General features: G+C 44.8%; 1 protein-coding gene across 1 annotated transcript; it reads left to right on the top strand.

Moving 5' to 3' along the window:
* The first annotated feature begins 4,208 nt into the window (after positions 1 to 4,208).
* LOC308487146 (glyceraldehyde-3-phosphate dehydrogenase-like) lies at positions 4,209 to 5,483 on the top strand. The gene has a single exon (XM_081025130.1). It carries the CDS (start codon positions 4,273 to 4,275, stop codon positions 5,272 to 5,274), a length of 1,002 nt encoding a protein of 333 aa, XP_080881256.1. The 5' UTR covers positions 4,209 to 4,272; the 3' UTR covers positions 5,275 to 5,483.
* Positions 5,484 to 11,596: the final 6,113 nt, after the last annotated feature.

An 11,596-nucleotide genomic window follows, 5' to 3' on the forward strand; every position in this document is an offset into this window, starting at 1 on the left:
AGAGAACTCTGGTGATTTATCCAAACACTTGGGAGAAAAATAAGAAATTAGCAGTGGCCTGAGCCTCCTGAAAATTTGACTAGTAGCCTGACATTTGAAGGATTTGCTCAGTATGTCCAGAAAAGTTTCCAGATAACGGAGATAAGGAAGCAGAGGCAGCTTAGCACAAGTCAGGCGCTCCTCATGGGGCGAGTGCTGCTGGCTGCAGTCCACATTATCATGCCTCAGGACCATCCCCATCTCCCGCAGTCTTCCCAAACACACATGCACATAAGTAGACTACCCCCCCCCACACACACACATACACACATAACACTGCCTCCCCTTGGAGAATATGCAGAGTTCTCCACTGGTCAAATCTCTCCAAATCGTCTGGTGAATCAGACCCCATCAGTCATCTAGAGCAAAGCAGGGTTAATTTATTCAACAATCACTTATTGAGCCAATTCCCGATGTCTTCTAGAACATGCTTGAGAGCCTTTTCTCCCAAGCCACTCCAAGAAGGAGAAACAATTTCATTCAGAAAGTGTGGTGAGGTAAGGGCTTGGCATGGAGGTAGCCAAGAAAAAGATCTGTGCTGAGCTGGGCATGGAACATTATTTATATCATTCTGTAAGGACAGGCAAGAGAGTGCCAAACTCACAATTCAGAAAACATTCATGAAAGCAGAGCCTGGGTGTGGTGGCAAGATAGCAGCGGTGGGTCAAGGGCTGGGGGAAGAGCAAAGGGAAGGAGGGGTTCCCACAGAATTTCTGCCACTTTGAAACTCAACTATAGCTAAAGAAGCAGAAAGCACTTGAGAAACTTCCCCGTGGTCACCTGCAAAGCATCCTAGGATCTGAGAAGTGGAGACAAATGACCTCCTTATATGAAAAGTGACAGAGAATGATGGCAGAGCTTAGTTTGGATTTGGCAACACGGCCTATTGTGGGGCTTTTAAAATATGTTTAAAATGTTTGCACAATCTTCCCAAGGAGAGCAAAGTCTACAAGGTATGACAATTAAGTTCGTGAAATTGTTGCAACGATGTTGCTAACATTTTTTGATATCAGAGGGATTATTCATTATGAATTTGTTCCCACTGAACAAACAGTTAAGCAAGTTTACTATTTGGAAGTGCTGAAAAAGCTATGTGAAAAACTTAGGCGACCTGAACTTTTTGCCAACAATTCATGGCTCCTGCATCACGACAATGCACCAGCTCACACGGCACTGTCTGTGAGGGAGTTTTTAGCCAGTAAACAAATATCTGTATTGGAACACCCTCCCTACTCACCTGATCAGGCCCCCAGTGACTTCTTTTTTTACCCAAAGATAAAGGAAATATTGAAAGGAAGACATTTTGATGACATTCAGGACATCAACGATAAGACGACAACAGCTCTGATGGCCATTCCAGAAAAAGAGTTCCAAAATTGCTTTGAGGAGCGGCCGGTTAACTCAGTTGGTTAGAGTGTGGTGCTCTTAACAACAAGGTTGCTGGTTCGATCCCCACATGGCTCACTGTGAGCTGCACCCTCCACAACTAGATTGAAACAACTACTTGACTTGGAGCTAATGGGTCCTGGAAAAGCACAAATAAAAAAAAAATTGCTTTGAAGGGTGGACTAGGTGCTGGCATCGTTGCATAGCTTCCCAAGGGGAGTACTTCAAAGGTGACCATAGTGATATCCAGCAATGAGATGTGTAGTACTTTTTCTAGGATGAGTTCGGGAACTTAATTGTCTCACCTGTATCCCCTCCCCTTGAATCTGGGTGGTGGGGGGGAAGGAGCTTCTGACTTGCTCGTAGTAAATGAATATAGCAGAAGTGGTGCTCTGTGACTCCTGAAGCTTGGTAGGAAAAGGCCTTGCAGCATCCATATTCTTCCCTGAACTCTGAGCCGTGTGTAAGGCTGCGCTGAGGCCACCATGCTGTGAGGAAGCTCAAGCGTGTGAGCAGCCATGTGTGGGTGATCTGGCTGACAGCACACTGAGGTCCAGCCCACAGCCAGCACCGCCTGCCAGGCTTTGAATGGATGGAACTCCTGATAGTCCCAGCCCCATGGCCTTGAATTGCCCCCAGCCTCTGAGTCTTCCCAGCTGAGGCCCCAGACATTGTGGAACAGAGATAAGCAGTCCCTCGCATGCCCTGTTTGAACCCTGGCCCACAAAACCCATCAAGAGAATGAAATAATTTTTTGAGGCCACAAAGTTTGGATGATTTGTAGTGAGCAGCAAGGCTTCAGTGATCCAATGGTCCCAGAGGTGAGGGTAAAAGAAGAGAGGAACAGACAACAACACTATGGGAGGAGGACAATGACCTGAACAATGCTCTGTACACTCTTTTCTTTTTTTGCCCACAGGATCCCTAGGCCTTTCTTGTGGTGGCCCAGCCTTGCAGTGGTCCTTAGGCAGTCACACCAGGCCATCTACAGCCTCCAGTCCCATGGCCCCTCCGTCACTGCCACTCTACTCAAGGAAGACAGGAGCCTCAGGCACCTCATGGGGCCCCCTGTGGTGGGAAGCCAAATAGCTTCGCAGTGGGACATCGGTGGACCTGATTTGAAAGGTGGCAGTCAGAGATTAATTCCTCACAGTGGGAGAGGGATGTCATTTCCTGGGGATTCAGGTCAAGGCAGGCACTTCAGAAGCTGGGGTTTCTAAAGCTGAGGCTTCTGCCAGTTCTTCCCTTACCACCTCCCAGCAATGCTGTAGGAGGTTTCAAGGACTGTGTCTCCCCAAAGGCATCCCCGAATTTGTCCAGTTATCCCTGAGATGGCTGACAGTCATCATCCTAAAAGAGAGAGCGCTGATTTCATCCCAGCTTTAGTGCAAAGAGCTCTCTTTATACTTTGAGTTTTTTTATTTCCATCTCTTAGAAAAAAGATGGCCTTCTCACCCCCACCCCTTCCAACAGACTGCTAGGAATATTTATCTATGTTTACACTGCTCCTTATTAGAGATCAAGTTCATTTTAAGAAACCCCGTTTGACATCCTTGCTCTAGGGAAAGAGGGAAGCTGCCCTCAACAGGCCCAGGCCAGGAGCCTGGGAGCTCAGCCAGCAGTCAGGTCCCCGTTGGGGAGCACCCAGGATTTCTGGCATCCTCAAGAACAGGCATGGTGAGAACTCTATAGATTCAGTGCAGAAGTGGGGAGGCTTTCCAGATCTGCAGAGCTCACCCATTGACCTCTGTTCGGTTTTCTGAACAGCCCCATTTTCTAGGGGTCCATGCATGTTGTCAAAAACCTTTCCATCTGCTTTGGTTTGCTCTGATTTCACTCTCTTCCTTCAACTGAGTGGGTGATTGGACCTGAACTTACAGACTCTTTGAAGTAGATGGGACCTTAGAAATCACCTGGGAAGAGAAAGTGACTTGTGCACTGTCACACAGCAAGGGATCTTTAGTGTCAGAGGTAGCACTAGAACTAGGCCCCTGGTTCTTACACCAGAGCTCTTTGCACTGTGCTGTCATGCTACCCAGATAGTCTGCTCCAAGGAGAGTCTGAATTCATAAAATCCACTTGAGCCCAATCAACTGTAAGACTCCTGGGTACCAGAGGTCTTGACTATGAACCCCCTACTTCCTTGTCTCTTTCCAGCCCCAATCCCAGCCTCCTAAACCTCTAGAATATTTGGAGGCAACCAAAAACAATTTGATAGAGAGTGCTCTGATCTTTAGGCCTCCGTGGAATTAAAGCTCCCGGACATTTTAGAAATTAATTCTTTCTCATACATCTTTCCCTCTACATTTCATTCTCCCAACCCTGGCTCTGATTTCATGTCTTGTTTTCTGTTTCTTTGGCTACATCAGGCATTTCATACAGCCAAGTTTCCATATAGGCTGTTTTCTGTGAATCAAACATTTACTTGGACATATCATTAAAACTTAATTTTGGTCAATGTGCTGGTTGGCTTTTTTTCAATAAATTATATCCTTTGAACATATTTCCAAGTAAAGTGAAATACCAAGGAAAGAAGTACATGCTATTTGCAAACCATGGAGGAACTACTTAGACATAAATGTTATGATAGAGGAACAGGCTGTCCTGTATTATAACTATTTGTATAACTATTTGTTTTTCCCATTGAAACTGACTCTTGAAGAGTTTACATATCATGCCTTTTTAAAATTCTCCATCCCTTACAACTTCATAGTGCTTTTCATATGTGACAACTTCTATAAATGTTTGTTAACCTGAATATTTTAAAAGTATTATGAGCTCTCTGCTCCTCCCGTTCGACAGACAGCCGCGTCTTCCTGCGCAGTACCAGCACGACCCTGAGACACGATGGTGAAGGTCGGAGTGAACGGATTTGGCCGTATTGGGCGCCTGGTCACCAGGGCTGCTTTTAACTCTGGCAAAGTAGATATTGTTGCCATCAATGACCCCTTCATTGACCTCAACTACATGGTCTACATGTTCCAGTATGATTCCACCCATGGCAAGTTCAAAGGCACAGTCAAGGCTGAGAATGGGAAGCTTGTCATCAATGGAAAGTCCATTACCATCTTCCAGGAGCGAGATCCCGCCAACATCAAATGGGGTGATGCTGGTGCTGAGTATGTTGTGGAGTCCACTGGGGTCTTCACTACCTTGGAGAAGGCAGGGGCCCACTTGAAGGGTGGAGCCAAGAAGGTCATCATCTCTGCCCCTTCTGCGGATGCCCCCATGTTTGTGATGGGTGTGAACCATGAGAAGTATGACAAGTCCCTCAAGATTGTCAGCAATGCGTCCTGTACCACCAACTGCTTGGCCCCCCTGGCCAAGGTCATCCATGATAACTTCGGCATCGTGGAGGGACTCATGACCACAGTCCATGCCATCACTGCCACCCAGAAGACCGTGGATGGTCCCTCTGGGAAGCTGTGGCGTGATGGCCGAGGGGCTTCCCAGAACATTATCCCTGCTTCTACTGGCGCTGCTAAGGCTGTGGGCAAGGTCATCCCTGAGCTGAATGGAAAGCTCACTGGCATGGCCTTCCGCGTCCCTACCCCCAATGTGTCGGTTGTGGATCTGACCTGCCGCCTGGAGAAAGCTGCCAAATACGATGACATCAAGAAAGTGGTGAAGCAGGCATCGGACGGCCCCCTCAAGGGCATCCTGGGCTACACTGAGGACCAGGTTGTTTCCTGCGACTTTAACAGTGATACCCACTCTTCCACCTTTGATGCTGGGGCTGGCATTGCCCTCAACGACCACTTTGTCAAGCTCGTTTCCTGGTATGACAATGAATTTGGCTACAGCAACAGGGTGGTGGACCTCATGGCCTACATGGCCTCCAAGGAGTAAGAGCCCCCTGGACCCCCCAGCCCCAGCAAGAGGAAGAGAGGCCCTCGACTACTGTAGAGACCTTTTCCCAAATTGATCCCCCAACACACTGAGAATCTCCTGACCTCGTCTCCATCCCAGACGCCCTAAAGGGTAGGGGCTAAGGGAGCCCAGCCTTGTCATGCACCGTCAATAAAGTTCACTGTACCCAGCCAAAAAAAAAAAAAAAAAAAAAGTATTATGAGAGACCACTACGTGATAGGCAGAGTACTCGATATTTTCATAGCTTTTAAAAAACTGATTCTCTATATCAGTTATCTGTTGCCACAGTAATGATGTTTTACAAACTACCCTAAATCTTAGTAGCTTCAAACAATCTTAGTAGCTTCAAACTTTCTATTATTTCTTGTCAGTCTACCGGTTGGCTGGCCCATTCTGCTGATCTAGGCTAGGCTTGGCCAATCTTAATGGTGTGTGTTCACATACCTGAGGTCAGCTGGAGGACAATTTGGGGAAGCTGATTTAAGAAGGCCTAAGCTGGGTGGCACTAATGATTGGGTTCTCTCTTCACACAATTTTTCATTTTCCAGCAGGCTAGCCCAACCTTATATTCATAGTAGGATAGTAGGTTTCCATAAGAGCAAGCCGAAACCAGCAAGACCTTTTTAGGTCTAGGCTTAGAACTGGTGCACTACCACTTCAGTCACACTTTATTTGTCAGAGCGAGTCACAAGGCCAGCCTCAGATTCAAGGGCGAGGAAAATCAATTCCACCTCTCTATGGAAGGAGCAACTCAGTCACTTCACAATGTGTTGAAGGACTGTGGTCATTTTTGTAATCAATCTATCACATAAATCCAATTTTAAGATGAAGAAAGAAAATGGAGAGAGGTTAAAAGATTTAAATATTATAAAATTGCATTGTAGTGATGGTTGCACAACTCTATAAATTTACTAAAATTCATTGAACTGTACACTTACAATGACTGAATGTTATGGTATTAAATTATCTCTTAGTAAAGCTGTTCAAAAAAACCAAAAAAAAAATTTGTAAATGTATTGAAGTTCATTCAACTCATAATTGCCCAAATCTGCATTTTAATTCAAGTAACCTAGCACAAAGCTCAGTACTCTTTCCAATGCACTATAGTAATCATACCTGAAGTATTAGATTCTCAAAATTGGGGGGTCTATGAGCTAGAAAGAACTTTTACAGACAATTTTGTCTGTCCCTCTTTCTTCAAGCAGCTGAGTGTGTAAGCTTTCTGGCACACGTATGTGACTCTTCATTTTAGACTGAAAAATAGAAATAGCAGAAACCTGATCCAAATGAAAAATATGCCTCATCTCATGTACTTTTGGGATTCAGGATGATTAGCACTGGAAAGGACTTGACTCACTATTCTTCTGGAACCAGAAACTGCAGACAATTCTTTGGATTTTATTTCCTTTGATTTTTCACTGACATACCTTAAGTAACCAGGGTACCTAATGTGCTTAGATTCCGGTATAAATAGCGATAGCATTTTTCTACTGTTGTATCACCTGGTGTCCAAATCAAAGTGTTCTCCTTTGGGCTGAAAGTGGTTGTGTTAAAATTAAAGGTCAACCAAGAAACCTCCTTTGTGGGTAAAAATCTCTGACATGAAGACTAGTAGTAACAACAGTTAAAAAAAAAAAAAAGTGGATTTGTACAGTGTGGTCCTTCTCTTGTGAGCATTAAGGGACCTGTGAGGGTGAGGAACAAATGGGAAGTGGCATGGTTTCATCCCATAATTTGGACTTGTTTCTAGAGAGAAAAAAGAGTGAAATCCCAAGGAGAGGCATCCAAGCTCCCCATAAACAGAGCTTTGAAGAGCAAATTGAGCAGCTTTCATCAATCACACACAGACCACATCAAAAGCTGCCTGAGGAGAATCACTCATCCGATGTCAGACAGGGTCAGGCAAGCGTTATCAAATGCTCTTTCAAGATATTATGAACCAGAATCAGAAGGAGACAAGGAGGCAAAGATGAGCGCCAAAAATAAGACCATGAGAGGAAGCAAGGCAAATAAAGCAGAGAGTGACACATACTGGCAGAGAGGATGAGGAGGGAAAAGAAAGAAAGGGAGAAAAGGGGAATGGGAGGGAAACAGTGGGATATATAAATAGATAGCAAGAGGCAGGGACCAAAAGACAAAAGCAGAAAGAATGATGCAGCAAAACAGAACAAAAGCAAGTCAACAGCTAAAAAAAGGCAGAGAAAGGAAGGCTCAGAAGCAAAGTGGAGAGAAACAGCCTTTATACAGGGTGGAGACCATGCTGGCAGCTATCTGTCCTGAGGGTATGTGGTCTACATGGACTTTTGTTGAAAATTAGGCAGAATGGTCCTATTTTCCAACCCTAGACAAGCATCATCAAGTCTCAGGAAAGCAAAAAAAAGCAACCACTGCAACCTTCTTCCTCTCCAGCTCCCCAAATTATCTTTTATTTACTATGAAGGGCTATTTGATCATCCTGGCGGGCTTCACTCAGGCTCTGAATATTGGCGGGGACAGCCATTAGAAACCCAGCGCAGGTTCCTGCAAGCCCCCGCGGGAGTGATGTCATCTTTTACTACAGCCCAACCAGGGCACTCACATCTCAGCCCAGGTTATAGATCTTCCTTCTTCATAAATCAAGTCTGATTCCCAACTAATTGGAGGGAAACAAATCCACTCCTAGGTCAAACTAAGAAAATTTTCCCTTCTCTGTCTGTAAAGGGCCTGGCTCTGTCTTAATCCAAAAGTGAGGGTCCAGGTGCCTGAGTGTTCCAGTGTGGAGTTTTGGGGAGCCCAGGGTTAAGGGGAGCCCAGTGAAAGAGAGGGGGAGCCCATGTAACAAGGGGGAAGACATGACAAATGTGAGATGGAGGGGCTTTCTCCAAAGCAAACTTTGCTTATTGTATATTTTCACCCCATAAAGAGATATTGGAAATAACAATGCATTAAGAAACAGGGTCTTAGAGACTGTCTCTCGCTCCTGACATTCTGTGTACTTTTGTTGAAATGAGGTAAGATACTAGAAATGCTTTAGTAGTAACTCCCTGTACTGAACTATAGGATTTAGATAGGAGCTAAGAGAAAAGCAGTGCTAAAGTTTACTGAGCCAGTCATTTTACATGCACCATTTCATTTCATCCTCACAACAACCCTATGAGGTAGACATTCTACTTGTTATCATTCCCATTTTACTGATAAGGAAACAGAAGTTCAGGGAGGTTAAATGACTGGTCCATAGTCACAGAGCAAGGAAGTGGAGGGGCAGAAACCCGAGGTGCAGCTGACCCCAGAGCTGGTCTTACGTGGCCGCCATTGCTCACGTAGCAAATGGCTAGGACGGAAGAGCTCTTTGTCCTTGTCTACTTGGAGCAGCAGGCAGGATGGCGAGGAAGGGAACTCACAACAGCCTCAGTCCAGTTGGGCAGGATTGTAGTTTTGAATAAGATGGTAACAGATTATGTCTCAATAAAGAAGCCTATTTGCAATATGATAATTTTTTTGTGATGTAGGATAAATGCTGCAGCGATTCACCAAGACAGAAGGTAGCATTATTATGAGCAGCAACAAGTTTTAGGGAGCTCTCTAAACTCTTCTATTTCCCTTTATGGAAGCAAAAGACCAGAAAATTATCCATAATTACAGAGCCATCAGCATGGAATTACAACATCTTTTGCACGGACCAACTCAGCAAATGAATATCCAGCATTAACAAGTGTCCTGAGGTCCTCCTCCCAGCCCCAGCTCAACTTTGACACATGCTGGTATAGGCAGCCCTGCCAGTCCACCCCATATAGCAGCGGGGTTTGGGAGCACAGGCTGTGTGGTCAGACATACCTCTGTTCAGATCTTGTCTCTATGTACCTAAGTAACTTAAGACACTTTGATAATGTCTCTGAGCCACAGTGTGCTCATCTGTAAAATGGGGGCTATAAAAATACCTTAGACCCATGTAATGTTAGGATACAATAAAGAGATGAATACATAACATCTAGAACAATGCCTAGAATATAATAAGCACTTTAAAAAGCTATTATTATTATATTTTTCTACCCCTTCACCTTCCTTATTTGAAGCTAAAAGAGTAAGAGGCAAACCGAGTGAAATGGCTTACATAAAAACCAGATAGATAGAGGCTGGCTATTCCACCAGAGGCAATAATTGTAAAGCTGCTTCATAGCACTGAGAGGTCCAAGAACGAAATACACATTTGGAACAAGTTCATTAAAAAATTGCTTACTCATAAAAGCCGCTATCGTTATAGCCTGACAAATGGAAGACTCGGCACCAATAAATAAGAAGCCAGAGGTAAAACAAGCTGACTATACTGAGAGGTTGCTTGATTTCTCTCTTCATATCCATCAACTGTTCCTTGACCTTTTATGGGGTTATAATGACAAGTTCAGGTAGGTTTTACATGCTTGTTCACTCTGAGTTTTCTCCAGATTCCCAATAGAGGGAAGAAGCCTAAAAACTTCTCTGCCAGGTCTTCCAGGATTGAATGAAGCAGCCATGGCACCCAGCAGACTGTCTCTCACCTCTTTGCTCAATACTGTCAGCCCCAGGATTTTCCCCTCTTCAGCCTATCTAGAAACAGCACCCTGCTCAAATTCTTTGCCTCATTTCTCATCAGTCCATTCCAAGAATTGTCTCCTGGCCAGTCTGTGCCCTGCTGTCTTGCCCCAGATCAAGTAGGTCACCTTCATGATAATGCAATGAGTTCTAGCTTGAAAATCAAGCTAAAGGTGCAGCCTAGCCACTTAGTAGGCCACTGTCACTGACTTCTGAGCCTCACTTTTGCTATCTGCAAAATGGGGTAACAATACTTCTCTCATAGTGTTCCTATGAAGGACAAATAAGTTTATGGTCAACTCTCCCTCAAGTGGCTGGCACATGTGATACAGTTAGTCGGTGACAATGTTTAAGCCCCCGATATCTGAGTTCTGTCCAATGAACTTGGGGGCAGGCATGGCAAGAAAAAGTAGGGGTGAAGGTGTGCAAGCATCTGCCCTCAGAGTTTTGAGTCAAATGCACTAGAGATCAATGAGACTTTGCTTTCAAAGGGTTGGTAAGTGCAGATGTGACCAGAGGAAAGAAGATGAGGAGAGCTGGGAAGCATTACCCCTCCTCTACACACACTCTGACCCTGCCCTATTCCAGGTCTAACAGACTTGGCTATATTACTCCTTTGCCAAAGAAAGGCCAGCAACATGAGAAAGAAAGCGGCTTAATGCTTTTACAGGGCCTGGGGCCAAACAAACTTTTGCCAGCATTTACCAGAAACCGTGGCAAATCTTACAAGTTCTTATATAATGAAGACCTGTAATCTCCCTTTCTCACCCAAACCCCACCCACTTGACTACTGTTTTGTTGGAAGTTAAAACAAAAACTATGTGTCACTTAGCTACACAAATCAACAGCAAATTTGGGCTTTGAAAACTTTATTTTGCAAAAAGGAGACTAAACACAAAGTTATACATATTGGGAGCACAATCTTCCAAAGCAAAATTTCCTTAAGAATTGCCTTTCTGTGTGTGGGTGCTCAGAGACAGGAAATGCTTGGTTTGAATTTGAATTTGCAACAGCTAGGCTGTTAGGCATCTTCTCTGTTATTCTAGCAATCTATTGAATACCCACTATGGGCAAAGCATTGTGCCAAGTGCTGAGATACCAAGACATGTCCTGCATGTGATTATTTCCTGTCCATCAGAATCACCTGGGGCATTTTTAAATAATGCAGATGCCTGGATAATCTAATTCAGTTGAAATGGGGTAGGGTCCAGGCCTGTCATTTCTTTCTTTCCTTTTCTCTTTTTGCAGGTGAATCTAACGTATAGTCAAGGTGGACAAGCACAAGCTACAGCGAATAATTCAGGTAAAGGCTGGAAAGGGGCAGCAACCAGTAGTGGCAAGCTTGGTTCATTTACTCCAGGAAGAGCTGCATAGCAAGGACTGTGTTAGATGCTGGGCATACAAAGGAGCCTAAGAGCTGACTCCTGCCATTACAGAGTGGACAGAACAATGAGACAGCTTCACCTATCCTATATATAGGGTCTGCAATGAATGTGAGCAGAGAGGCAGGCTCCTGGCCCACCTGGTGGGTCAGAAAAGACTTCTCAGAGGAGATGATGCATGTAACATCCTTAAAGATAAGAAAGAGCTGAGCAAACAAGGAGACCCATGCAGAGGACATTCCTAGCTGAGGGAACTACCCCTGCAAAAGCCCAGAGGCAAGAGAGAGCTCATTGAGTTCTGGGAAGGTCAGCAGTTGTGCAGAAAAGAGGAGACAGTGAAGGGGCTGCACGGTTAGCAGAGAGTGCCCAGA

This window comes from Rhinolophus hipposideros (genome assembly GCF_964194185.1).
Source record: "Rhinolophus hipposideros genome assembly, chromosome: 19".
Classification (NCBI taxonomy): Eukaryota; Metazoa; Chordata; class Mammalia; order Chiroptera; family Rhinolophidae; genus Rhinolophus; species Rhinolophus hipposideros.